The sequence below is a fragment of the Temnothorax americanus genome, unplaced genomic scaffold, assembly GCF_048541705.1.
Source record: "Temnothorax americanus isolate GAGA-0224 unplaced genomic scaffold, ASM4854170v1 Scaffold4, whole genome shotgun sequence".
In the NCBI taxonomy this organism is placed as follows: Eukaryota; Metazoa; Arthropoda; class Insecta; order Hymenoptera; family Formicidae; genus Temnothorax; species Temnothorax americanus.
The window spans coordinates 6,131,868-6,156,906 of NW_027509547.1; the positions used below are offsets into that span (position 1 = coordinate 6,131,868).

At 37.2% G+C, this 25,039-nt stretch overlaps 4 protein-coding genes across 9 annotated transcripts; 3 read left to right on the forward strand and 1 right to left on the reverse strand.

Moving 5' to 3' along the window:
* Positions 1 to 7: 7 nt before the first annotated feature.
* Positions 8 to 2,304, forward strand: LOC143902731 (glycerate kinase). Its single transcript, XM_077415886.1, has 2 exons — positions 8 to 121; positions 210 to 2,304. Exons 1-2 carry the CDS (start codon positions 84 to 86, stop codon positions 2,281 to 2,283), a joined length of 2,112 nt encoding a protein of 703 aa, XP_077272012.1. The 5' UTR covers positions 8 to 83; the 3' UTR covers positions 2,284 to 2,304.
* LOC143902730 (small G protein signaling modulator 3 homolog) lies at positions 1,988 to 8,325 on the reverse strand. The gene is made up of 15 exons (XM_077415885.1): positions 8,093 to 8,325; positions 7,569 to 7,750; positions 7,345 to 7,443; positions 7,070 to 7,233; positions 6,796 to 7,006; positions 6,531 to 6,661; positions 6,206 to 6,439; positions 6,022 to 6,116; positions 5,561 to 5,706; positions 5,368 to 5,465; positions 5,117 to 5,296; positions 4,591 to 4,701; positions 4,014 to 4,324; positions 3,650 to 3,810; positions 1,988 to 3,518 (listed from the first exon to the last, which is right to left on the reverse strand). Exons 1-15 carry the CDS (start codon positions 8,159 to 8,161, stop codon positions 3,326 to 3,328), a joined length of 2,385 nt encoding a protein of 794 aa, XP_077272011.1. The 5' UTR covers positions 8,162 to 8,325; the 3' UTR covers positions 1,988 to 3,325.
* Positions 8,326 to 9,166: 841 nt separating this feature from the next.
* On the forward strand, positions 9,167 to 18,849 carry Usp47 (ubiquitin specific protease 47). Of its 5 annotated transcripts, none has more exons than XM_077415880.1 (18): positions 9,167 to 9,288; positions 10,460 to 10,531; positions 11,582 to 11,791; positions 11,889 to 12,210; positions 12,323 to 12,501; positions 12,706 to 12,880; positions 12,943 to 13,064; positions 13,143 to 13,336; positions 13,430 to 13,644; positions 13,720 to 13,943; positions 14,023 to 14,190; positions 14,503 to 14,881; positions 14,965 to 15,327; positions 15,432 to 15,872; positions 15,952 to 16,205; positions 16,303 to 16,668; positions 16,748 to 16,914; positions 17,002 to 18,849. In XM_077415880.1, exons 3-18 carry the CDS (start codon positions 11,585 to 11,587, stop codon positions 17,150 to 17,152), a joined length of 3,927 nt encoding a protein of 1,308 aa, XP_077272006.1. In that variant the 5' UTR covers positions 9,167 to 9,288; positions 10,460 to 10,531; positions 11,582 to 11,584; the 3' UTR covers positions 17,153 to 18,849. The 5 variants fall into 5 exon arrangements, with proteins under 5 accessions (XP_077272006.1, XP_077272007.1, XP_077272009.1 ...); XM_077415881.1 differs by lacking the exon at positions 9,167 to 9,288 and adding an exon at positions 9,296 to 9,511; XM_077415883.1 differs by lacking the exon at positions 9,167 to 9,288 and adding an exon at positions 9,604 to 9,627.
* Positions 18,850 to 19,108: 259 nt separating this feature from the next.
* On the forward strand, positions 19,109 to 21,054 carry LOC143902733 (uncharacterized). 2 transcript variants are annotated; one of them, XM_077415888.1, is made up of 3 exons: positions 19,137 to 19,672; positions 19,752 to 19,952; positions 20,814 to 21,054. In XM_077415888.1, exons 1-3 carry the CDS (start codon positions 19,643 to 19,645, stop codon positions 20,835 to 20,837), a joined length of 255 nt encoding a protein of 84 aa, XP_077272014.1. In that variant the 5' UTR covers positions 19,137 to 19,642; the 3' UTR covers positions 20,838 to 21,054. The 2 variants fall into 2 exon arrangements, with proteins under 2 accessions (XP_077272013.1, XP_077272014.1); XM_077415887.1 differs by lacking the exon at positions 20,814 to 21,054 and having other exon boundaries at positions 19,109 to 19,672; positions 19,752 to 20,636.
* The last annotated feature ends 3,985 nt before the right edge of the window (positions 21,055 to 25,039 follow it).

Genomic DNA, 25,039 nt, shown 5'->3' on the forward strand with positions numbered 1-25,039 from the left:
GCGTGAAAACTATACCGATAAAGAAACGAAGCGCGTTATCAGAGTTTCCTTGCCGCGGTTAATGCGCTCAACGATCGATCGTGATGCGCAAGAGAATATTCCACAAGTTCATTTTGCACAGGCAAGTGCGCAATCTCTGCACGTTTCATCAGTTCCAATTTGAACGTCTCGGAGAAACGTTTCGTTTATGTTTATTTTGATTTTTCCAGTCGTTCGGCCACATTTCGTCCTAACCTCTCGAACATTTCCAAGTGTACGATAAATTTAAATCGCGGTATGGCAACGGACACGAAATTTCTGTCGGAGTCGAGGGCCGATCTGCGGGATATCTTTCGTTCCGCCGTGAAAGCGGTGTCGCCGAGCGAGATCGTAAGGAAGCGAGTGAAACTCCGCGACAACGTCCTGCACGTCGACGACAAGAGCTTTCCGCTGAACGGGGACGTTTATCTCGTCGGTTTCGGCAAGGCGGTTATGGGAATGGCCGTGGAGCTCGAGCGAGAGCTCGGCGACGCTTTGAAGAGGGGCATTGTCAGCGTTCCAAGCGTATCGATGGACGCTATTTGGGCCTCCGAGGATAAATCTGGCTTCCCTAGGTTACACAACGGTAGGGTAGACTATCGCGAGGGTGGCGTCGACAACCAACCTGACGGCAGATCGTTGGACACCACGCACGACATTGTAGACTTGGTCGAGAAGCTGACCGAAACGGACACTCTCGTGGTACTGGTGTCGGGTGGAGGATCCGCATTGCTGTACATGCCGAGGCCCGTCTTGGACCAGGAGGACAAGCTGGAGCTCTGTAGGAAGCTGCAAAACGCGGGCGCCGATATCGCCGAGCTTAACACCGTGCGGAAGAAGCTGTCTCTGGTAAAGGGTGGCGGTCTAGCGCGTATGGCCTATCCCGCGTCTGTTGTCGCGCTGATATTGTCCGATATTGTCGGCGATCCCGTAGACTTAATTGCCAGCGGTCCCACCGTTTACAGTCCGAGACCACCGGAGAATGTCGTCGCTATATTAAAGAAGTATAACTTGTATCAGTCGCTGGAGGGTGATTTGAAGGCGGTTGTAACGTCCAAGGAGACGTTTAACGACAAACCGCTGTTGAATCCGGCTAAACAGTTCAGACACGTGACGAATATAATTCTGGGAAACAATAGGACGGCTCTTGAAGCTGCGAGCTACGAAGCTTCGCGCAAGAAATTGACTCCGATAATGTTGAGGAATGACGTTACGGGAAATGTACGGGACGTCAGTTCGGCGTACGTTCGCGTAACGAGTCTGATATGTCTTGTTTTGTTGAATGAGCTGGGGAGAGAGGAATTTTACGATGAAGTACGGACTATGCCGATACTTTCGTTATCTATCGATAAAGTCGATGAAATCTTTCGTTGTATCGGCAATCTCGGTGGTATAGTTTTAATCGGGGGAGGAGAACCCACGGTTGTAGTGACGGGTAAAGGAAAAGGCGGTAGAAATCAGGAGCTAGCTTTACGCTTTTCGCTAGATTGGTTGGCAAAGATCAAGAGTTATCCGCGACTCGCTGAATACGATGTGACGATGCTCAGTGCGGGTACCGATGGTCAGGATGGTCCTACTGACGCGGCAGGTGCGTTCGGTTATCCCGCTATTGCGCCTGTGATGCGTGATTTTTACGCAAAAATTAAATCCATGATTACTAAAGAGGACGCGAAAGCTGAGCGGGAGACGACGGACAGAAAAACTCTGACGCAGGATTCGCGCGACCGACAAACCGGTAGATTTATAATAAAATCCAACGTCGAGCCAAAGAGACGAGAGTCCAGTAGTAGTCCAAAAGAGTCTCCTCGAGAAGATGTTGGCGAACGTATCGATAATTTAATATTGAAGACAATGGCGGTGGAACGCATGTTACCTGAGAATGTTTTAAAAGATAACGACACGTACACGTTCTACTCGCGCTTCAAGAAGGGAGCGGATTTAATTAAGACAGGAAAAACTGGCACCAATGTTATGGATTTACATTTTATTTATATCAAAAAGCGTTTGTGCAAGTGCGAGATTGATTCCTCTGACAAACCAACGTGCGAAGAAGATATTTTGGACGTACACGATTTGCATATTGACGCATTGACCGTTGAAAAGTACAAGGCTACGCGCGCTCCCTTAAAATTTGACGAAGACAGACTTTTACAAATTTCACCTTTAACTACTGAAGCTAAAGGGGAAAAACCGTTTCTTAATGTAAAAATCATTGATGAAACTTTCACAGATCCGTGTTGCGATAAAAAGCATAAACTTGATTGATTAATAAATATACAAAGAATATATCTATGAAAAATCCTACATTATATTACATAATTATGTCATGTAAAATAAATTTTTACGTTTTTAACGATATTCCTTTGGAAGAAAATAGATAATTCACATTGTGTAAATGCTGAAAATTTTTAAATATATACATATAGAATCTTTTTCAATTATAAGTATCCGTATGTCAAAGGCACTGCTTAAAAATAAATCTCTTAAATTATAATGTTTACTGCGTAACACGCTTGAAGATATGACAATATATATTCTCTTTACATACATAGAGATATCTACAGAGATCGTATAATATGTTTATACATATACATATATTATTATATTATTTGTTGAGTGCATCAACGTTTCTTCTCTTATGATAAAGAATTATAAAACTAATTTTTCATAAAGGAATATTACAACTACGTAATAACATTTATACAACTAGACACGATACAACTTTGGTTATCTAATACTTTCTATCCTAGTATTTTTATTTCATAGATATATCTTATTTTTCTCCGAAGTTGTTAATTATTTCGGTAGATACATAATTACTTTTGCAGAGATATTACTTTAAAAAGCTTCTTAAAATATAATTTGCTTGGATATATAAAAAAGAAAAGATTTAATATGTAAGTAGGGTCTCTTCTATCACGACTGTTTATTATATGTGTGTGTGTGTGTGTGTGTGTGTGTGTCCGTGGGTGCAATTAAATAAATTAATAAAATATAATTTTCTTTCTAATAACATCTATAAATGCTGTTATAATGATAAAAACGAGATTATTTATTTGTACGTTACGTTTCTTAGTCATTATTGTGCATTAAACTTCAAAATTTTAGACGATAAAAATCTCTTCGATCTTCGAGATTGCCGTTATTTATAAAAATTTTAAAAAATTAAAATATATTTAAATATATTCTGATCTTTTTTTTTACTATATTAAATTAGAGACTAGAAATGGAAAATTAGATCCCAAATTTCTGGACGAAAATCAGAGTAGTGGCATAGACTTATCAATTGTTAACTCTATCTTATGTGCTAAAGATCCCAACTAAATAAATGATGTTTGACTAGCATATCGCGAACTCCATCTTTTAAAGGCTGTGATTGTTCCTTTTTGGGCGGTAGTTCCCAGTCGGGATTCAGGTTGAATGCAAATTGACTTAATATTCTTAATTCACATTTTATTTGCACCCAACCTGGACTATTTATGAAGCTCCATGGTTGATACCTAAATTATATTTAGGTATTAGCATATTAATTCTAAATGCTATTATAAATTGTAGCAGGAAGTATGTACTATTCTATGGTACACACTCTCATACACACAAAGACAATATGTTTGTACACTTATGTACTTACCACTTTTGTACTACTTCTACACAGGAACATAAAACTTCTAACCATAAATGAAGCACTTGTTCGTTTAATCCGAGACAGATGAGAGAACGTAATTTCACATCCATCTGAGCATGTGCGTTGTCATGTGTTAAATTTACAGACTGGACGCAACGATATAATAACTGGAAAATTTCCTTCATTATTTATTGAATATATACGCGAGAACACACACACACACACACACACACACACACACACACACACACACACACACACACACACACACACACACACACACACACACACACACACACACACACACACACACACACACACACACACACACACACACACAATGATAGCGTATGAATAATCTGTCGTATACCTCTTCTGGGGTGAGAACTTTGCCATCTTCATCCAACCTATATGTTTTGCACAGCACCAATCGACTATAAACAGAATTGAAGTCTTTTTCCACTTCTCTGTTAGAGGCTTCTTCTATAAATAGCCACGGATGACACGGTCCGCCCAAAAATGATGGTCTCTTCATTCCATGCTCCAATACTGCTTTCACAGTGGGGCACAATGTACCCCTTACCAAGTCAGTAACAGCTTCGCTAACCGCGTCGTCTCCAGCACATGTATATTGTTTGCTTCGTTCATCCAGCAATTCTACAAACTTCGCGGGAAACCACCCTAAAAATATATTGTTAGATTAATACATATTGAATATCATGCACTTACCACACATAAGATGAGAAAATAATATAAAATTTACTTTGATGGTCTGTATGATTATTAGAGGAATATAATACAAAAATCGCAAAAAATGACAAAACAATATTTAAAAAATTTTCGAGAAAGAAGTTTGCAAAAAAAATTGACAGGATTCATGATATCGTAAAATCATTTTATCGTAATAGTCAAATAATACTGTAAAATTTCTTTCGTAAATACATTACCTCTCAAGCCATTCAGTTCTCCTACCCAGCAATGTTCATCTTTTTGACTAATGATTGTAATTATATCATTCTTTCGGAAACCAAGCTCATCGTCATCGTGTCTTTCAAAATCTGTAACAAAATTAATATATTTGCAGAGCAGCATTCTTCAATTGACTTGATCTGTTAAGTTACATGAGAATTTTTACTTTTATGGTTATTAAAATTATATCGTTATGTATCGTATACAGCCCTATGGTTGTGTATGCACAGGCCCCTCCCTCATTCGCATCTTTTATACAAACACCCCTTTTCCCACCCATCTTTTTTCAGTACTTCTCTCTCTCTCTTCTGCCATATCTATCAATAAATTAAATATACCCGGATTTAACAGACACCCTTGTCGCACCTCTTTCTCTGTTCCAACTCTTTCCCTCATCCCCCCTCTGTATCTCGATTCCCCCAATACATCCCCACACTTCCTAATCAATCCCTCTCAATCCCTCTCTAATTATATCGCTATGTAACAATAGAAATATATTTGTACCTAATAAAGCTTTTGCTCTTCTTTTTCGCGTTCGTGATACATTGACGTAATTATCATGATCTTTCGCATGACTTTCCATCGTATAATCTGCTATAAGAGCAACATTATTTAATTTTGGATCAACATTTATGAAATGCCTCGCAACTTGTAAAACAGATTCCCTCAGATCGACTAGAATTTCTGAAAATTCATATATTAAATTAGATAAAATTCTAAATTTGATTGAAAATTCTACGTTGCTGCATATGTACCTGTTTGACGAATATTTTTAGACTTTGCATCGTCTTCACTATCATCATTTCCAAATAAAATTGTTTGTAACATTGATTTGGTTCGCTTCATTTGACGTCTGTAAAAGTATCGCAAAGCATATACGAAAAGTAAAAAAGAATTTGCAATTATATTAAATAGGAATATATATAATGTATTTTTCATCACTTGTACCTATTCAGATGTTGTTTCGGCAAGTTCGGTACCGCATCCGGATTTCCTACTAGTCCGCCTTGATCAGCCATTAAATAAGCTAAGTGACGACGTCGATGAGTCTCGACTAACACGTCTGTCAGTGACCCACTAACTTCTAAAGATACCTAAAATATATATATATATATATATATATATATATATATATCAAATACACAGGGTGTCCGATAATTACCGTGTCATCTTTCGTAGGCAGGTAAAGCGGGTTAAACTGAATGGAAAAGTTCTTTATTGTTTTGTTTCTCAATAATTAATAAGAAATTAATTATTGAGAAACTTACAAAACAAAAAAAGACTTTTAATTTAACCCGCTCTACCTGCCTACGAGAGGTAGGCACGATAATTACCGGATACTCTGTACATTAAAATATAGTTGAGTTTTGTCATAACGTATTTCTAAAATTATATCAAGAGAAATATACATTGAATAATTGGTCCACATCGTCAATGTCTCCCGGTATATCTGAGAGAGCGTTAAATATTTGTGCAGAGTTCTCCAGTTGTTTTAAGTCTGTTTCTGAAAGAACATTTAATAAGTATTTTATAACAAAATTCAATTATTATAAAATAGACTCGCTCTATAAAAAATATATATTAAATATATACCTTTTATCTTCAACATCCCAAGCGTAATTTGGAATAAAACTATAGATCCATCGAAAAGGAACATATCCCATATTCGTAATAATATTTTCATGTGCACAACTGATGCGAACAGAGTTAGAAACCAGTGTAGAGATATAAGACTTAATTCTATATCGTGTTGCACCAAAACATGATCTATGTCAGGAAGATAATTAGCTACTAATGTGCGAAGTACTTTTTGGTCAGCTTGAATACCTATGGAAATAATAATAATAATAATATTTATCGTAACGCACTAAATTTTCATTGACTTCAAATACTTTATAAGATTGGCAAAATGTGTTACCCAACAATGTTGAAGAGTAATAAGAAGCTGGTAACAAATCTTCTACTATCGTTGCCATCATCCAAAATGCATCTTCCTCTTCCAAAAGTAATAATAATGACGCTGCCATCGTACCCGTACCTTGACAGTAACTTGATACAGCAAGAGATAAAAATTATATGTTAATATTATATATTTAACCTATCAAAGGCTGCGTTATTTACTACCAGTGAATATCGGAACGCAGTCAAAAGAGTCATAAAATTAATCATATACTTGTCCATACCCAATATCAGGATATAGCCAAGCCAAGGCACGCATAACGCGTCTTAAACGCGGTATACCAGTACTATGGAGATGACCAAAACACGCGTTGGCCGGCATAATGCGAAGGAGATCTTTCTCTATTTGCTTATTGGTCATTAACGCATCATTACTCGAGGCTTTCACTATATCTTTGTACGTTATCTCCGATGAACATTTTTTCTGAAGCGCTCCTGTAATTAAAAGAAACGTATTTTTATAACTCGTCGTCCAACAGTTGTATTTTTATTTCATACCTGACATTCGCATCCAAATTTGAGGTCTTAAGGAATGGGGTATGCCACTGCGAACCATTTCACGTAATTTATCCGTACGTGGTAGACTTCGATCCATATTTTGCCAGGAGAGTTCCGCCACTTCTTTGTTATGGCTGAATTCCAAGAGAGCGATCCATTGCAATCTAAAAGAACAAATCCAATACATTTCAATTTTGTATACTTTTATACCCCTTTTATAAATACAATTGTAACAGCTATATTTTAAGTGTGCAAAGTAAATATGACTAATCAACCTGTGTCGAGGATCTTCGACAAATGGTATTCCTAGTAACTTTTTTGAATTCTGTTCAGGGCCATCTTCTTCCTCTACGCGAAAGCCAAATTCGTCAAATCTAGGTCAATCGAACAATTATAAATATTACTTTACAATACTACGATGTCTATAAATATAATCTTTTTTATGAATTTTTCAACCTAGTTTTACATATTATTTGATACATTTAATTGTAAGTTTTACCTATATTCAGGCTGTGAATTCGGATCATCGGGCTGATTCAATTTAGCTAGGATATCTTGCGGCCACATGGATGGAGTTAACGCCGAAAAGGGACCACCAGGCGCTGGCGACAAGGTCTCTCCACGCAAACCTCCAACTTCTACTTCAACCTCATCTTCGGAGACAGCTGTTTCTAATTTTTTCTAAAACGTACAATTACATTTGACAAATATAGACCACGCAAGTAAATGATCAATATAAGATAGTCTTTGCTTATCTAAATTTGCTTTTGAAGAAAAAAAAAAGGTCAATCGCTGCAAGTTTGAAGTTATTTCTGGGCACTTTATTCACCATCTCGTTTCAGTTTCATTTAACATACTTTTACACGCTGAAACAACCATTAGTCTGTGTAAACGGCTTCGAGAAACGACTTGGACTTGGCGAGGTGTCAACCGGACTCGATTCCGCATGTTATCTTACGCGCCTATCAATCTGGAGCAGAAGTCGACCGAGCGTCAAAACGACTCGACCGCGCGGATACTCACGCCGTGCTCGTCTTTCCCGACATAACCATCGTGATCACGAACGTTGAAGAACGACTTGGCCAGGTCCATGGTGCGAAAACAATCCTTGTTTACGGTCTCGAGTCCGTCAACGCGTCAGATCTTCATTGACATTTCTCGTCCCGTCGTCGGAGCCTGTCAAACCATGGCGGTGTGCGGTGCGGGGTGCGGCACCGTGGAGAGTGTGGAGTAACGTCACAACATCTGGGAAGAAAAGAAAGCGACCTGCGTCACACTTACGTAGCGTCATCTGGCAGCTCCTGATTCAAAATCCAGCAGGAATGGAAGACACAGCGCGATAAGAGCGTGTCTGATAACAAGCAGATATATATTCCTCGTGAAAAAAACCGAAATTAATTCGCATCCCGAGATTTTAATCGCACTTCGTACATCCTCTTTCTCATCCCTAACTCTCCAAGTTCCTCAAATTAAAATCCAATTCTCGGTTAACCGCGCACGCATGCAAATCCTGTTCACCGAAATAATGAGTAATCGGCGGACGTCGGTTAATTTATGGAGGCTTAACTCTCTTATCATATGGAGATAAGAAAATGTTATGTTACGTCTGTGACACACTTCACGCCACAACTTTTTTGACAGCTTCTCGTCGCGCCTTCTGTTTTTTTTTTTTTTTAATTATTATTAATTAATTATTGATAAATTCAACAGAGATTAATCGTCCGCGCAAGTAAAACAAAAGGCTGGAAAGCCAGTTTAGTAACATTGCGTGCTAATTGATATGTAAGTTTATTGAGAAGAGGATCGGGGTGTATAGCTTCTTAATTTTTTTAATGAACAACTGTTCCCCTTTGGGGATGCAACATCGCGCTTTATCTCTCTCCCCCGTCACTTTCTTTTTTTTTGAACTATATATACAAAGCCGTCAAAAGGGTTTTGATTGCACCGGGGTGCCGAACGCGCGAAACGGAGCATCGAGAGAGAGAACAAAAAGCGACGAAAAGAAGAGGATGAGATTCGCGAGATCCCGTTACACTCGCGTTACCTCGAAGAGGCGACGGCAGAGTGCAGCACCGGCCGATAATTCCAATTCCCCTTCTCCCTCCACCCGCCGCGACCGTCCAGCCTCCGGCGCCCCCGTGACTCCCGTGAGCGAGTGATGCGCCGTGCAGGAAAACATGGCGTAAAGTGAGTGCGTTGCACATGTGTCAGTGATTTCGGTAAGGGGCCAGAGTTGTGTTGAATCGCGAATCGCGAGGTCGGCGCGAACCGCGAGCGTGCTCCGGCGGGCCGCGGCGGGTAACGGTGTCGTCGGACACGTCGAGAACGGCACGCCGCGCGGCTCCCGGCGACATATTCGCCGGGGAACACGCCGGGAACGCGGCGCGGGTGACGCACGGAGAGAGCGCGAGAGGACTCTCTTTTGGCCACGTTTGGTCACTGGTCAGTCTCCGTTCTGTCATCGCGGAAATTCCCTCGGCCGGCCGTTCGTCCGCTCGCTCGCTCGCGCAGCCGTCTCGGCGGATCTGCTCGTTCAATCGGATCGCGCACAGCCGCGGGTAATAACCCGCTCTCGGGGAAGTCGTCGCAACGCGTATCGGCGACCCATTCCGCGCGCGCGACACGCGGATCCGCTCCGCGGTCGCTCGTCGCTCGTCGCTCGTCGCTCCGCCGATCGCCCGATCGCGGCTCGGTCCGCGCCTCGCGGGTGCACGCGCCGAGCAGAGCTAGCTTTCCCCGACACGGCGACGCATTCCGATCTCCGTGGGTCCAACTGGCGCGACTAAGCACAGATATCTGTATTTACATAACGCGCGTAATACGCGCGAGCGATGCTAGTAATGCGGCACGATGCAACCGGGTCGAGAGATCCCCGATGAGAACGGGAACGTCCCCGTCGAGACGCCGATTTGTTTGAAACACAGTGTCTTTCCCGTTGCTCCTCCGTGTTCTCTACACGAAGTATTTCGAATACGATATCTTGCATAGGCTACCCAAGTCTTATTTGAATACCTAGAACGCTGAGAATCTCCTATTTTTAAATTATTGTTATCTTACATGTTGCTGTATCGTTTGTTATATCACTTATCAAACACCAGTTGTGCTTACTGCAATTGAATAGATTGATATTTATCGCTCTAGGCAAAATTTGTCCTGTCTAACAGAGTTATAGCGCGTTAAAAGTGCACGTCGCAGTCGTGGAAAATACTATAGAAAATATAAAGTTATATTTTGGTAAAATTGAAATTTATGAACGGCACGTGTCACTCGTAACGATATTTGTCTGATTAATTTCTTTAATTCTTCAAATTAGATGATTTATATTTTTAATATATATATTGTTATATTTATAATATTATACTTTTATATATATGTGTTATACATTTTCAGGTTGGATCAGTTGGTTAGGAATAAGCTTTCTACGTTAGAGCATACATCGATAATAGACCGGTAAAAAAATAGGTAAGCTCAATAATAAAATCTAATCTAATCCCCAGGTTCTTCAATTCTTTATAAAATGTATCTTAGATGTACATAATCTCAACCGAAACGTTGCATATTATTTATCTTTATTCGATTAGACGTTGCTTGTAATTTTTGAAAAAACCAGTGTTATCTATAATAACAAATAAAACGAGATAAAGATAATTCCTATTTTGTAGAAATATCAAATAAAAAATGGAACTTGACTTATATGTGTATAATAACTGAATAAGAGTACTAAATATATAACGCACAGAACCAGATTTATATAGAATAATTAAAATGAGAGTTTATAATTAGTAATCTCAAGTAATTGTGATAATTGTTTGATACTTTAATTCTGTCTCGCGATTAAAAAAAAAATGAAGATTATAAAATAGGAAAGCAGAGAGGCGGGAAGAGAGATGGGTTGCGATCTCAGAAAAGAGAGCCGTTTCACAAGCTTGGTTTAGACATTCTAAATATAGCTGGAGGCTCTATAGGCTTTCCGTACTGTGTCATGCCGCGCAGAGCAGCATCCTGCTGTGTTGCGTAGATCTTGCTCATTTTCCGCCGTCAGTATGGCAGAATGCCAAATTTGGTCAACTCAAAAGTATCCGATGATTTTTTAATAATCACCTTTCCAAATTCTCAATTCCATTAATAAATGAGATATACGTGCTTTTTTCGTTCTATAGTGTGTTAAAATGTAATAATTTTCTTATCAAAAGGTCTTTATTAAAAGACTATCGATAACTATGATTCATTCTAAAGATTTTTATTTCTTATAATCTGATAATACACAAATTTTATTTAAAGTTCGATACAATTTGACAGTATACTTATCTACGATTACATTTATATTTGAACTAAATGAGATCGTACAATTCATTTTTCTTAGAAAGTTATTTTGTCATAACACTCCTAGATTATATATATATATATATATATATATATATATATATATATGTGTGTGTGTGTGTGTGTTTTTAATTGTTATAATAAATATGTGATTTAATGAAACTTATGTGTTTGGCGTTTTGTTCGCAGATCATGGTTTGCAAAGCTGGTGAAAAGACTCAAGTATGTGTCGTTCAGTTTAATATACCTTTTGAGGCTAACCATAAACTTTGCACTAGCGACAACTTTTCCTTATATGCATCGACGCGCGTGAAGGAACTTTACAGCTATATTGAAGAACATTATCACATGCAACTGGACAGTTTTAAATTACTTCTATGCACATCGTCATGCACAATGGTTATTTTAACTACTTTAAATATATATAATTAATACTACATATGATGTGTAATCATACATGTTCTAATACTCTAATCCATATTATATCCAATATTAGGTTGATTTGTCTGATGTGAAAGACAAAACGGTGGAGCAGATTGGAGTGGATTTTTCAGTTGATCCGAGTTTATCTGAAGTGAAAAATACTCTATATGTCGTTGATCCAACAGAACCCTTTGTTATTGATCTAACACCACCGAAAAACATGGATTATAATCTGCCAACGTATAATCTCACAAGTGCACCGTCCCTTCAACAACGATGGACTGAGGAAAATATTGTTAGGGAAGATGTTAGGGAAGATGTTAGGGAAGATGTTAGAGATGGTAGAGATGGTAGAGAAGAAGTTAATTTCAGAAGTTTTATTAAAACTGAAACAAGTATGTAAGCACCATTTAAGAGTTATTTTAATATATATTCGTATATATTAACGAAGATCTTAGTATTATTAAATATATATATCTGTATAATTATTTTTGTAATTTCTTCAAGGCTATGTCGGTTTAGTCAATCAAGCAATGACTTGTTACTTGAACAGTCTTCTCCAAGCGTTGTACATGACACCAGAATTTCGTAATGCACTGTACAACTGGGAATACGTAGATGGTTCAGAAAAGGATGAAGCTCTAAGCATACCATATCAATTACAGAAATTATTTCTCAATTTACAGGTACAACGTGTGCTTATAATCTTAATATCTATATCTGTGCATTATATGTATATGTATATATATATATATATATATATATATATATATATATATATATATATAATAAATTTAATTTATTTTTAAACGTATATTTAATTTAATTTTTGTGTTTTTGTGAATTGTTTTCAAAATAATTTTTAATAATATCACATTTTTTTTAAATAGACATCTACAAGATCTGCAGTGGAAACAACATCCTTAACCAAAAGTTTCGGGTGGGATTCTACCGAAGCATGGCAGCAGCATGATATTCAAGAACTTTGTAGAGTTATGTTCGATGCATTGGAACAGAAATTCAAAAATACAGAACAAGCGGATCTAATCAATAGACTTTACGAAGGTACAAAACATCATTATGCGTAAGTTGTGAAAATATCTGCAATTTGTTTTCTATGTCGTTAGGAAAGATGATCGATTACGTTAAATGTCTTGAGTGTGGAACAGAGAAATCAAGAGAAGATACATTTCTCGATATCCCATTACCAGTTAGGCCGTTTGGAAGCAATGTTGCATATAACAGTGTGGTAATATATTGCTGCAATTTGAAATATTTGCATTTATACATATAAATATACATAAAAAAAAAGCTTTTCTTCTCGTAGGAGGAAGCGATTAAAGCGTTTGTTCAATATGAAACATTAGAAGGAACTAATCAGTATCACTGTGAAAAGTGCAATAAAAAATGCGATGCGCACAAAGGATTGAAGTTTACGAAATTTCCATACCTATTAACTTTACATCTCAAGCGGTTTGACTTTGATTATAAAACCTTCCACAGAATTAAACTCAATGATAAGTATGTAAATTGTACAATATTATATTTGATTAATGAAAATTCTATTCCTAATTTCGAAATAATTTCACATTACCGTGATTTATGCTATTTCAGAGTCACGTTCCCGGATATATTAAATTTGAACTCTTTTATCTCGTCTACAACGAGTCAAGAATCTCCAGGTGGTGAGGAAGACATCGGTTTAGGTATCAAGTGCGATGATAGTTCCACGACAGATAGCGGTACTTTAGATGACGATTGTGCACCGTGTGACAACAGCCTTTCCAACAGTAATCATTCAGCCAGTCATGATCAAGACGATGATGAAGGTATAATATTATGGTTGTGATTATTTATCGAAACAATTTTCAGAATTATTAGAGGATGTGTATGTCCACCTTCAGGTATTGATATGAGTAACGGACCGTCGACATCGAGTTGTACTACGCATAATCACGAGAATGAAAAGAATCGCAGTACTTATATGCTGGGAAAAGGCCCATACATGTATGAACTGTTCTCAATCATGATTCACAGCGGCAGTGCGAGCGGAGGTCATTATTATGCTTATATAAAAGATTTCAGAACACACGAATGGTTATGTTTTAATGACCAAAGCGTTACTCAGGTATAAAAATTAATTTTAAAGCAACTTATCATATTTCTTGACATTATTAACAATTTTTTTGATTGTGTTATATTTTCAGATAACTCACGATGATATCCAGAAAACATATGGCGGTGGCCCTTCGAGGGCGTATTATAGCGGTGCGTATAGCAGTAGCACGAATGCGTATATGCTCATGTATAGGCAAATCGATAGTGCTCGTAATACTTTACCTATGCAAACCCAAGATTTTCCACGACATATTCAGGTAAGATTCAAACAAAAACTAGAATTCAGATACAAATTCGAATAAATTGTATGCTACACTTTGAATTAAAATAGTTTGTACAATTCGAATCAATAATCAAATTATTTGTTCGATTTCCGCTTACAGTTTTAAATTTAAATACAATTACCTATAGTTACTATAATTATTTTTTTAGAATAATAAAATTTTTTTTAATGAATAAGGAATTTTAACTGCAAAAGGTTTTTTGCCTTTTTAAAATTTATTTTATAGGAAAACACTTTCCAAGGTACACTATATTATTTAATACATTATTTTATCTTATTTTTGTAGGAACTATTGAAGAAAATGAAGGAAAGTGAAGATAACGATAGAAAAAATCATGAGAAGAAAATGTCTATACCTGTGTTGAAAGTGTACTGTCATCATCCGGTAGAAGGGAAATTGATGAATGTCAAATTATATGTCATGCCTGATATTACTTGGGCCGAAGCAACGGAGAAAGCGTATAAGAAATTTGGTCTTGAGAACGTAGTGAGTCTGGATCAGTGTCGTTTAGTTACTTATGAACATAATACTGATTTAATAGAATGTAGTTATGATGATCGAGAGCATGAACCTGTTGGAAATATATGGCGTTTCTCACGTCGATTCGATTTATTATTAGAAATTCGTCGCAAAGATCAAAAGTTTGAGACGTATTTACCAGGTGGTGAGTATAAGACGGGATGGATGTATATGGCTAATTACAATATTTATGGTCAAAATTTAAATTTTTCAAATGTTACGTTTTAGGGGTTGCAACTAAAGTATTTGTCATAGACGTAACCCGAGAGGAGGTAATTGACGGTCCGATCGATATCCGAGGTTTATTGTCGCAAAGTGTTAAAGAGTATAAACAAACCGTAGGAAAAATTATTAATATGGATCCTAAACAAATGAAAGTAATATTGCGAAAATATCCGGAAACTAGACCAGTGGAAAATGATGATACTGACCTGCAAACTGAAGGATTTTATAACGCGAATAAAGTATTCATTTCAACGATGTATGATATAGATAATAACAAACCTTTTCAAGAATCAACAGTACACAGAGTCATAGAGAATTTCAAACATGTTATCTCTCTGCATGTCCAGTTACCAGATACCAGTAAAGGTGACATATGCTTTTTAAATAGTTTGCAAAATAAATGTCACATAACATTTACAATTGTAATTGCCGTATTACAAAAATTTTAATTTATTATAATTTTTATGTAGAAACATTGGAAGAATTGAATATCCCATTGTTAGATGATAAAAATGAAGAAAAGGAAAAGTCTGTCAGTGGTCCATCGAAACTTGGCGTTATTGAATCACATTGGGATGCCAGTTTGAAATATAACGAAACCTCGAAAGGTTGTACCCGAAGTAACGAGGATGCCACCATACGAAATATAAGTCCTCAGTTAGGGGAAACTGAAGAATGGAACACTCCTGAACAAAGTAATAGTGAAGATAGTAGCCTTAGCGATAGTGATAAAACGTTGGTCGGCGATGCACCGGAAAGTGTTGATATTGAACCACAATCGTGGGATAGACGCCACTATGATAAAGACTATATGATTTCAAAGCAATTCGAAATAGAAAACTGGGACATTGATGACGACTCCGATTATTACTTTAGAGCTACACCATATGCAGATAGTACTCAACAAAAATGTATGTCGTTAAAGTCAATTTTAGTGACTATGACTGATGGTTGCTTAATTTAAAATTGTCTCATTTTTCTTTTTTACAGTACTTAAAGTATTAGTGGATAAAAGAATGAGATTGAGCACTTTGAAGAAAGATTTAGAACCATTTGTGGGTGTGCCTGTGAAGTACTTTAAAGTTTTTCGTCTATCAAATTCTGGTGAATCAGAATGCAGCTGTTTGACGGAGCAACTTAATTCATACGAGGATGGTGAAAGACTTAATGTGAAACTCGGACGAGCTTTGCGTAACGGAGAATTCAAAGTAAAATTATACCAACTACTGATCAACTCCATTGAGGTTTGTACTGTTTTTTTTTGCACACATAGAAAGTATATTTTATATATGTTACATTATTGTTATTAAAATTTCTTATTATGGATTAAAATTTTATTAGCCTTACAAATTTTTATACGAATGGATTGTCTCGAAAGATATGACGATTGGACATGCAAAGAAAGAGATATTGGCAGAAATAAAGAGAAAATACGATATAGATATACCATATGAAAAATGCCGGCTTAGGAAAAAGTGTTATAAGACAGCCTCAAAAGTATTTCTAAATGAACAGAAGTTTGACGATCTGCGATTTCATTCGAAAACATTTGAAATGATTGTTCAAGAACTACCAGATAAAGAGACAGTCACAGACACCGATCAGATTGTCGTGTTCGTAAAAAGGTGGTTACCAGCAAAATTGCAATTTGGACAATTCCAAGAAATTGTTATGGATAACAGAACGGTCGAAGAACTGAAAAAGAAAGTAAGATGTGTAAAAAAAATCGCTTTGTATCAATGAAAAGATAAAATGGACTTACATTTTTCATTGTTCTTCTTTCTAGCTTTCCGCAATATCAGATATTCCGGAAGAGCATATAGATATAGCTAAGGGAAAAGGTAGTTTTCCATATGACCATTCTGTGCTTCGAATCCAAAATGAGCATGATTGGAGTGAACATCACGATAGTTTATCTTTCAATTTTGAAGATGGTGCCGTCTTCTTATACAGGTATGCATATATTCATTATATTTCTCGATTGTTAAATCTATGTGAAGTAACTTTTAATCTCACTCAGTTTTTTGGTTTGTTTTACAGGGACAATAGGGAAAAACCAAAACAATTAAATGCCGACGAGGTAATGGAGATCGCTTTTAAGGAAAATTCACGCTTAACACCGCTTTCTACTACTTCGAGTTACAGTCCACGTCGGGAGAGAGCACTTAAAATATATTTGGATACCGAATGATCGTCCATAGAGAGAGAGCACCAATCTCCTAAAATTGAGTTGCTAAATAGACAGATGTGCGAACACAAAACATTTGCACATAAAATGGTTGCGTGTTGGGTATTTGCGAAATCGATATTTCTTCAAATGCCAAATGTTTTGTGTTCCAGTGAGTCTTCAGCATTTCAAAGCTTTCGCGTTCCTAAAGATTTTCGGCTTTTTTTTGAAACTATTGGATTTTTTAAAGCGTTTGGATTCACGAATTGTTATATAGTAACACGGAATCCCGGTATTCGTACCTGATTTCGAGATTTCTAGAATATGAATGATTTATATGAAGTGTAAAATATGTCCGATATCACCTGGTCTGTTGAATCAGTTTTCCATCTGTAGAATCAAACTGAGCAGTACGATTATTCATAAAAAAAACTAATAATAGCGATGAGCAAATTTTCTGATTTAATGAAAATTCACGTGTGTTATTGACTTTTCAATATTTTGCATGACAATGTAACTTGTGTTCCTGTCACTCTACTATTTTCGCGAATCTGCTCGGTTTTCTCTATTGTACATAGAGAAATCTTTATATCTTTATGTCTGTTAAAATATATTTATAAAATAGGCATTGCTCTTTGTTGGAAACAGTTATATGTCTAGTATTGTATAAGAACTGCACTGTATATACAAAAACTATCAATACTTTTGTTATCACTTATCTGGCACAATGATGAAACTTGTATTTTTTCTAGCGTATGAAACTTATGGGTTTGCTACTTCATGAAACTTTACTCCATGAGTTTTGTCAATCATTTCTGAGTCTTAAAATGTATTTGTATAGCATTTTACCTGGCAGTTATCGTGTGATGGCATGTGTCAAATCACTCAATGTGATCAATTTTTTAATAACAAATATGTTATCACATGTACGTTTTATTATTTTTCAATTAACCGATCTATACTAATAATGTGCATAAATTCGGAAATAACGACAGAAAAAAAAAAGATTTTTTAAAAGAGATTTTGTGAGAGAAACAGATTTTACACGGTCTCTTATTCCTGACCATACTACCGATATACAAAACTTGGGAGCATATTGCTACTCAATATTACATTTGATTACTGTTTGTACTCTTTAAGAGATATACATATCATTGCATTATCTTTGCAATAATACTAAATACTAAAAATAGCTTCTTGTGGGTTCCGAAGATGTGTACGGTAGCTTGAAAGTGTGAAACATTCATCGTTTTAGCAGCCAATATTTATTCGCTTGGAAGCTGCTTTCTGTTGATTTTTTTTCCTCGTAAGGATGAAAGATTGATGAACTAGACCAAGTGGTAACTTAATAGTTCTATTTGTTGCGTCTTTATTTATTTTTGTTATCCTCCTTAACGTTTTATTTATCATTTGAAGCTAGGTTTCACACATCGTTTGATCATCGTTTTTATAATCGTTGAATGAAGAACAAAAAATGTCGATTACTATCTTTTAAAAAAATGTCTGATACTATCTTTTAGCAAGGTAGATAACAATGAAAGCAGCGAGCTACATTTGATCTTTTTTGGCGAATAAGATAATTGTAAGATCGTGGAATACATCTCTCTGGACACGGATTGTAATTTAAAACTCTCTAATCATCGGCGATCAAAGGTTATTCTCTGTATAATACACTGAAGTTATGAAACAAATTATATTTATAATTATTAACAATGAAATAATGAAGTGTTTGAATTCGTCATCCTTATCCAGTTTTTAAAAATATATTGAACGTTTTAAAAAATGCTAACATCAGTTTATATAAACATTTAGAATTCTGTTTTTATTATAATAAAACATATGATGTAAAAGGATAAATCAATAAGGAAAAATCAACTTAAATGCAGTTGCAATTATTTAGGTAAACGAAACTTTGGAATAGCTATAACAATAGAAAATCATTGCAGTTTATCAATTTAATTTCGTGATAAATATATTGCGTTGAGAATAATGAGAATGTGCGTGAAGCATAAGTTAGCTCGTTAGCTACGATAGCATATCGTAGAGCGATTTCGACTAAAGTTCAATTAATTATAAAATTATGTAATAAATTAATCAGCAATTCTCTCTCTCTCTCTTTCTCTCTCTCTCAATCAGTAGAATTGTCTCGAAAGTAAAATTTGATGAATTAATTGTCAATTAGGTTAATATTTAGTCGAGGTCGTCCGTTCTTCCGAAACGACCGGGTTTCCTCTCGAACCAACGGTCACGATACAGGGATTCGAGATGGAGCAACTTGAAGCGCGATGGCACTCCCAACTCCCAACGCTGCAACAAATATGTAGTGTCGGCTTGCTTCTCTCTAGTTCATTCCCTCACATATAATACGTGTGTGACACTTGTAAATAAAGATCCATGTAAAGATCAATAAGGATACCACTTTACATTCCTTACAAGTGCCAAAGAATTTATTGAGTACGAGTGACACCGAGTGGAAAGTTAGATAAAAATACGTACGTATCGCGACTGTACACAATGACACAAAACGACACCATCATCACCAAGGTATTGACGATTTGGCTGCCTCTGCCATCATCAGTTGAAATGAAAATTCAGATTAGATTTAATCTTCGGTATGTTTTAGGTGGAACGCTTAGAGGAGAGCTTAAAAGAAACCTTACATAAAGTCGAGGTAATCAAGAGGAAGCTTGAGACGAAACTACTCAGTGCAGAAAGTCGAGAGAGATTGGAGAACGAGCTGTACGAAATTAAGAAAGTTCTCGGGCGAAACGAAAAGGAATTACAAAGCTTGAGGAAAGAGAACGCCAAGTCTTTCATGATAACGGTGTGCTTGGTCTTTGTGTGTTTCCTCTTCTATGGAATATATTTGATGATTTTCGGAAACGCTTAATACCCGTAGGAAATCGCGATATTAATTTATCTGCTTTTCGCAAGCTTTTTATACGCGGTACGACTGTCAGAACACAGTTTTACTAATTGTCAATTTATGAAAGCCAGGTTTTATAAATAATTAAATTTATTTTATAAAGAGTATGCGGAAAATGAACTTATAATACTTTAATTTTGATATCTTTTTTTTACTGTTAGTAAATTAGCTACATATGTATATCATCGTTACTGTCGCGTCACGAGTAATATTGCCAAAAACATAATGAACACCATATTCAAATAGAAACATTATTTAAAAGTACCATATATACCATACTAAGATACCATATATGTAAATAATACCATTGTAATAAAAGGTACGTTTTGTTCCATGCATAATGCATCACTTATCCTTGTTTAACATTCGGTGAACAACAAGGATAACTGATGCATTATGCGCATCATGCGTGAAACGGAACGTACCCAAACATATCTCAGATCTCAGATATATGTAGGTTTTATAGATTATATGCAAGAATTTGCATGGCACTCGAAATGCCCTGTATCATATACATAATATAATTACATGTATACTTGTCTAAAAAAATTTTTTTTAAATGTATATATTGCAAAAACGTAATTTTTTATGCAAAAAATTTATTTCCACGTATCAATCAACATAACAATCAAGATAAATATCTCTGTTTTATAAACTAGTTAGTATCTGTTATAGATATTACATAAACATCAATTTTATTTTTTAAAAAATATATATGTATTTAAGTATATAGAACGCGTAATTTTGCTATGTTGAAAGGGCAACGAAGTGGCGCATCCATGAATACGAAAGGGTACGAAGTGGCGTGTGGCTTGAATTTAAGACGGAATAAACCATAGACTGGACTATCTTTAGCTGTTAGCTATTAAATCATACTGAGGTGTCCCAGCTAAACGACTACGTATGTATCTGGCGTGTACTTCGGCATCCAGGAAGCTGCCGCTCACCGCAGGATCTTCTTTCATGGCGACTCTCCATTCAAGCTGCATTATATAAGAAAATTTTTGAAACATATGCCCAAGTTTTTTTCCCGAAAAAGTCCCTAAAATCAAAAATAAAAAAGGAAAGGAGAAAAGTTTTTGAAAAAACAGAAAGAATAAAAAATATTTAAAATAAAAAAGAAAAAAAACCCCAAAAAGGGAAAAGAAAAATTTCGAAATAAACCGTTGAAAGGATACGGGGAAAGTTGTTTTTTGGGGGGAACCGGAAAAAAGGAAAAAGTTTTCCAAAAGGCCCCCAAGGATAAAAGGTTTATTAAAGGGGGGGTTTTTCTCCCCCGGGGTTGGGCCCTTCACAATGTATAAAAAAAAACTCGTGGAAGAACATTCTATTAGGAATTTTTATCTACGTAAAATTTTTTCTATAAAACTTTTTAAGAAAAAAACTTTTCTTTTTTGAAAAACTTTGTGTTAAATTTTTTTCAAGGGAATAGAAAAAAAAAAATTTTAACGTAAAAAAAATTTTAAAAGAAATTAATTTAAAAATTTGATTCAATAAAATTTTAAATTTAAAATTTTTTTTTTTTAAAACAGGCAATTATGAAAAGCTCAATTTTGGAAAACAACGAGAAAAAATGTAGTTTTGGGTAATCGTGCTTCGGTTTGTTTGGGTCCAAAAAGGGGTTATCCTTTGCGCATAACAGAACCATCGTACGGGTATTTTCCCGGGGTTGGGGGGGGCGGTGCTACCATCCTAAAAGGGGAAAAAGCACATTCGGGGACTTCAATCTCGCAACCGTGAACCGTCAACGCGCGATTTACGCACCAAAGCTTCTTAGTACCGGTACTCAAATTTTTTTTGCCCATCCACATGGCCCGTACCCCAAACCTCAACGCTCAAAGACGGGGCGCGCCGACCTAAATAGCTCGACTTTTCCGTAGGGTTTTAGAGCTAGGATAAATACGATAAGATGAGACAGACGGGGCCCTTTTTGTTCGCGCAGATTCATCGTCTACGTACACCCAATACCGTACAATGGGTGAGAGAAAGAAAGACAAAAAAAACCCCCGGGGCAATAGCGCCTTCTATCTCTTTCCTTTTTCTTTTTTTTTTTTCAATTTTTAGAAAATTTTTTAAGTGGGGTATTTTTTCCCGTCAGAGAAAGTGGAAAACCCTTTGTGTGTGTTGAGGGTCAAACCCAACACGTGGGGAAAGATATAACCTACCATAGCACACAAAAAAAAAAAAAAAATTTCTACCCCTGAGAGAGAGAGAAAGAGATGAGAGAGAGGGAAGAGAGAAGAAGGAAAGGTTCCCGGGTTTTGCGCTCCTCTCGGGGGTTCCCCTTTTTCCCCTTCCCCGCCCTCTTTCCCCCGGGGGCCTCTCCCCCCTCTCGCCTCCCTCCCCTCTCCTCCCCCCCTCTCGTCGCGGGGTCTCCTTGTTTTTTTTTTTTTTTGTTTTCTTTTGGCCCCCCTCCATACTAAGGGCAAAGAAGAATACAATATAATAAACGTAAATAGAACATGTCCATTGCTCTCTCTCAAACAGTACGCACTTAAACTAACTTACAACTAACTCGCCTTAAAAATTAATGCAGCTTAAAACTAGGAGAACAATGCTACGCAAAAATAACTACAAGAAAAATATAGAATACGCTACTGCAAGAACAGAAGTCCAGTTGTAAACAGCAAGCAGCGAACAGAAAGCAATCAAAGTCAGTCAGACTCCAAAGCAAACAAATACGGACGAAGGAGATTCTTAAAAGAGCCAAGAGAAGATGCAGATTTAATATGTGTCAGGAAGAGAGTGCCAAAAGTACATTGCAGAGGAGTCGGAAGAATTGGCGGTAGGTAACAGTTCGGTGGAGAGGAATGTGAAATGTATGCGAGGATGAGGCCAAGCGGTCCTGATCTTCTCAAAGCTGAGTCAGGAGGGATTAAAGTTCCTGAAGATAAGAAGGAGATTGAGCGTAGAGAAACACGGTAAGTTTGACAGCCAAGAAAATAAAGCCTTCTATTTCTGACCGAGAGCCATCCCAAACGACGCCTGAACGGGGATAAGGAAGTGATATGTTCATCTCGCCTGAGATTGAATATAAATCTTATGCAACAATTAACAAGTCTCTGCAGCTTAGTATCCAACTCGCCACTTAAACCATGATATACAAGGCAAGCAGTAGTCGATGTGTGGTAAGACAAGAGTATTAACGAGCTTGATTCTAAGCGCAGTGGGAAGTGAGTTCTTATTAAATTTGAGTTTGTACAGAGCGTGGTGAACCTTCTGTGAATACATGAAGGACGTGCTTCTTCCATGACAGGTTGGACATTAAGATTACACCCAAATTTTTCACATCACTAACAAAAGGGAGAGGCGTCTGGTTAATAACTATCGGTGGTAGAAGGGTAGTGTCAATGTTACTAATATGAGCCTGACTGCCAAAATGATGACGTTGGATTTAGCAAGATTGAGTTTAAGGTCGTTTGCAGTAGCGTATTCAAAAATGGCACAGGCATCTCTAGAGATCAGCTCAAGGCCGCGGACAACATCGGCAGGTGGACATGAGAAATATATCTGCATGTCGTCAGCAAAAAGCATATGGGATTAGAGTAAGACAAAACCTTGCTAATGTCGTTAATGAAAAGGGAGAACAGCAGAGGACCTAGCACCGAACCCTGAGGAACACCCAGGGACACTGATAGCCAGTCAGAACAATTCCCCTCATCGTCGACTACTGCCTGAGAGCGGCCCTGCCAAGTACCAGAAGATCCAAGTAACCACGGCATCAGAAAAACCAACTTCCACCAGTTTGATAAGTAGGAGGAGATGCGAGATTTGGTCAACGCCTTGCTAAAGTCGACAGAATCATGATGGTAACAAGTCCCCTGTCAATCGCTTCCCTGATATCATCACAGACACGTTAAAAGAGCAGACTGCGTGTTGTGACCAGAGCGATATGCCGATTGTCTAGGATCAAGAATATTATGTTCGTTTTAGATAGTCGGTGATCTGTTCAGCAACAATCCTTTCAAGGATTTTGGAAAGTTCAGGCAAGTTAGCATCGTCGCGTGTCTGATGGGGACAACGGAGTGCGAATCTTAGACAGTGGGCGAATCAAGGCCCGCTTCCATTCAGAAGGAAACATGGAAGACTCTAATGATTTATTAAAAAGTGTAGTGAGCCATGATGAGATACTAGGCCCAGGCCATACGCAGAACCTGAAGTGGAAATGCCATCTGAGCCGGAAGCGTAAAGAGTTAGCAGGTCCAGCCATAATATACTTAAGAATCGTACGAGGTAGTATCGGAGAAAAATGAACTCAGGACGCTCAGGTGGGCGAAGCAGCACGAGAGGAAGCCAGATAAAATCGTCATAACTCAGCGGTGGTGCGCAGGAGACCAAGCATAGTGAGCATTTTAACTGATCCGGTGTGAAGAAGTGGAGAGGAGGAGAAACAAAAAGAAGACTTAACGAGTACCAAGGCGAGCCAACTCTCTCCACAACTTAGCCGGGTCAGTGATGGCACTGAGCGAGCTCCAAGTAAAACTCGCTCTTAGCACGATTTATTCCGCATTGAGCTGACTCCGAAGGAGGTCTATATCTAGCATATCCTAGCAAACTATTCGAACGTTTAGCCTGTTTATACAGTAGGTTTCGATCACGAATACGCCTCCTAAGTTCACACGAGAGCCACGGCCACAGGGCGCCTTCTAACAACGAAAGCCCGAGCAGGCGCAAATACATCAAGTGCACCACGTAAAGTACGGGATAACAACGCACAAGATTCCTCAACGCAAGTGACATGCGGCAGATTGCTAACCACAGACCCGGCGTCGCTAACATGAGGCTGAAGAAATTCAAGAAACTCGGAATCGACTATACCCTTGTAACTTCGTCGTAAAATAGAGCGCCGAATGTCGACATTGAAATTAATTGACAGCGAAAGTTCAATGAGATCATGACCGGCTATAAAAGGACATGAGGACTTGTTTAAACGATAATATCTTGTCGCAATCATCAACAACTAATACATCGAGCCATGAGTCGGA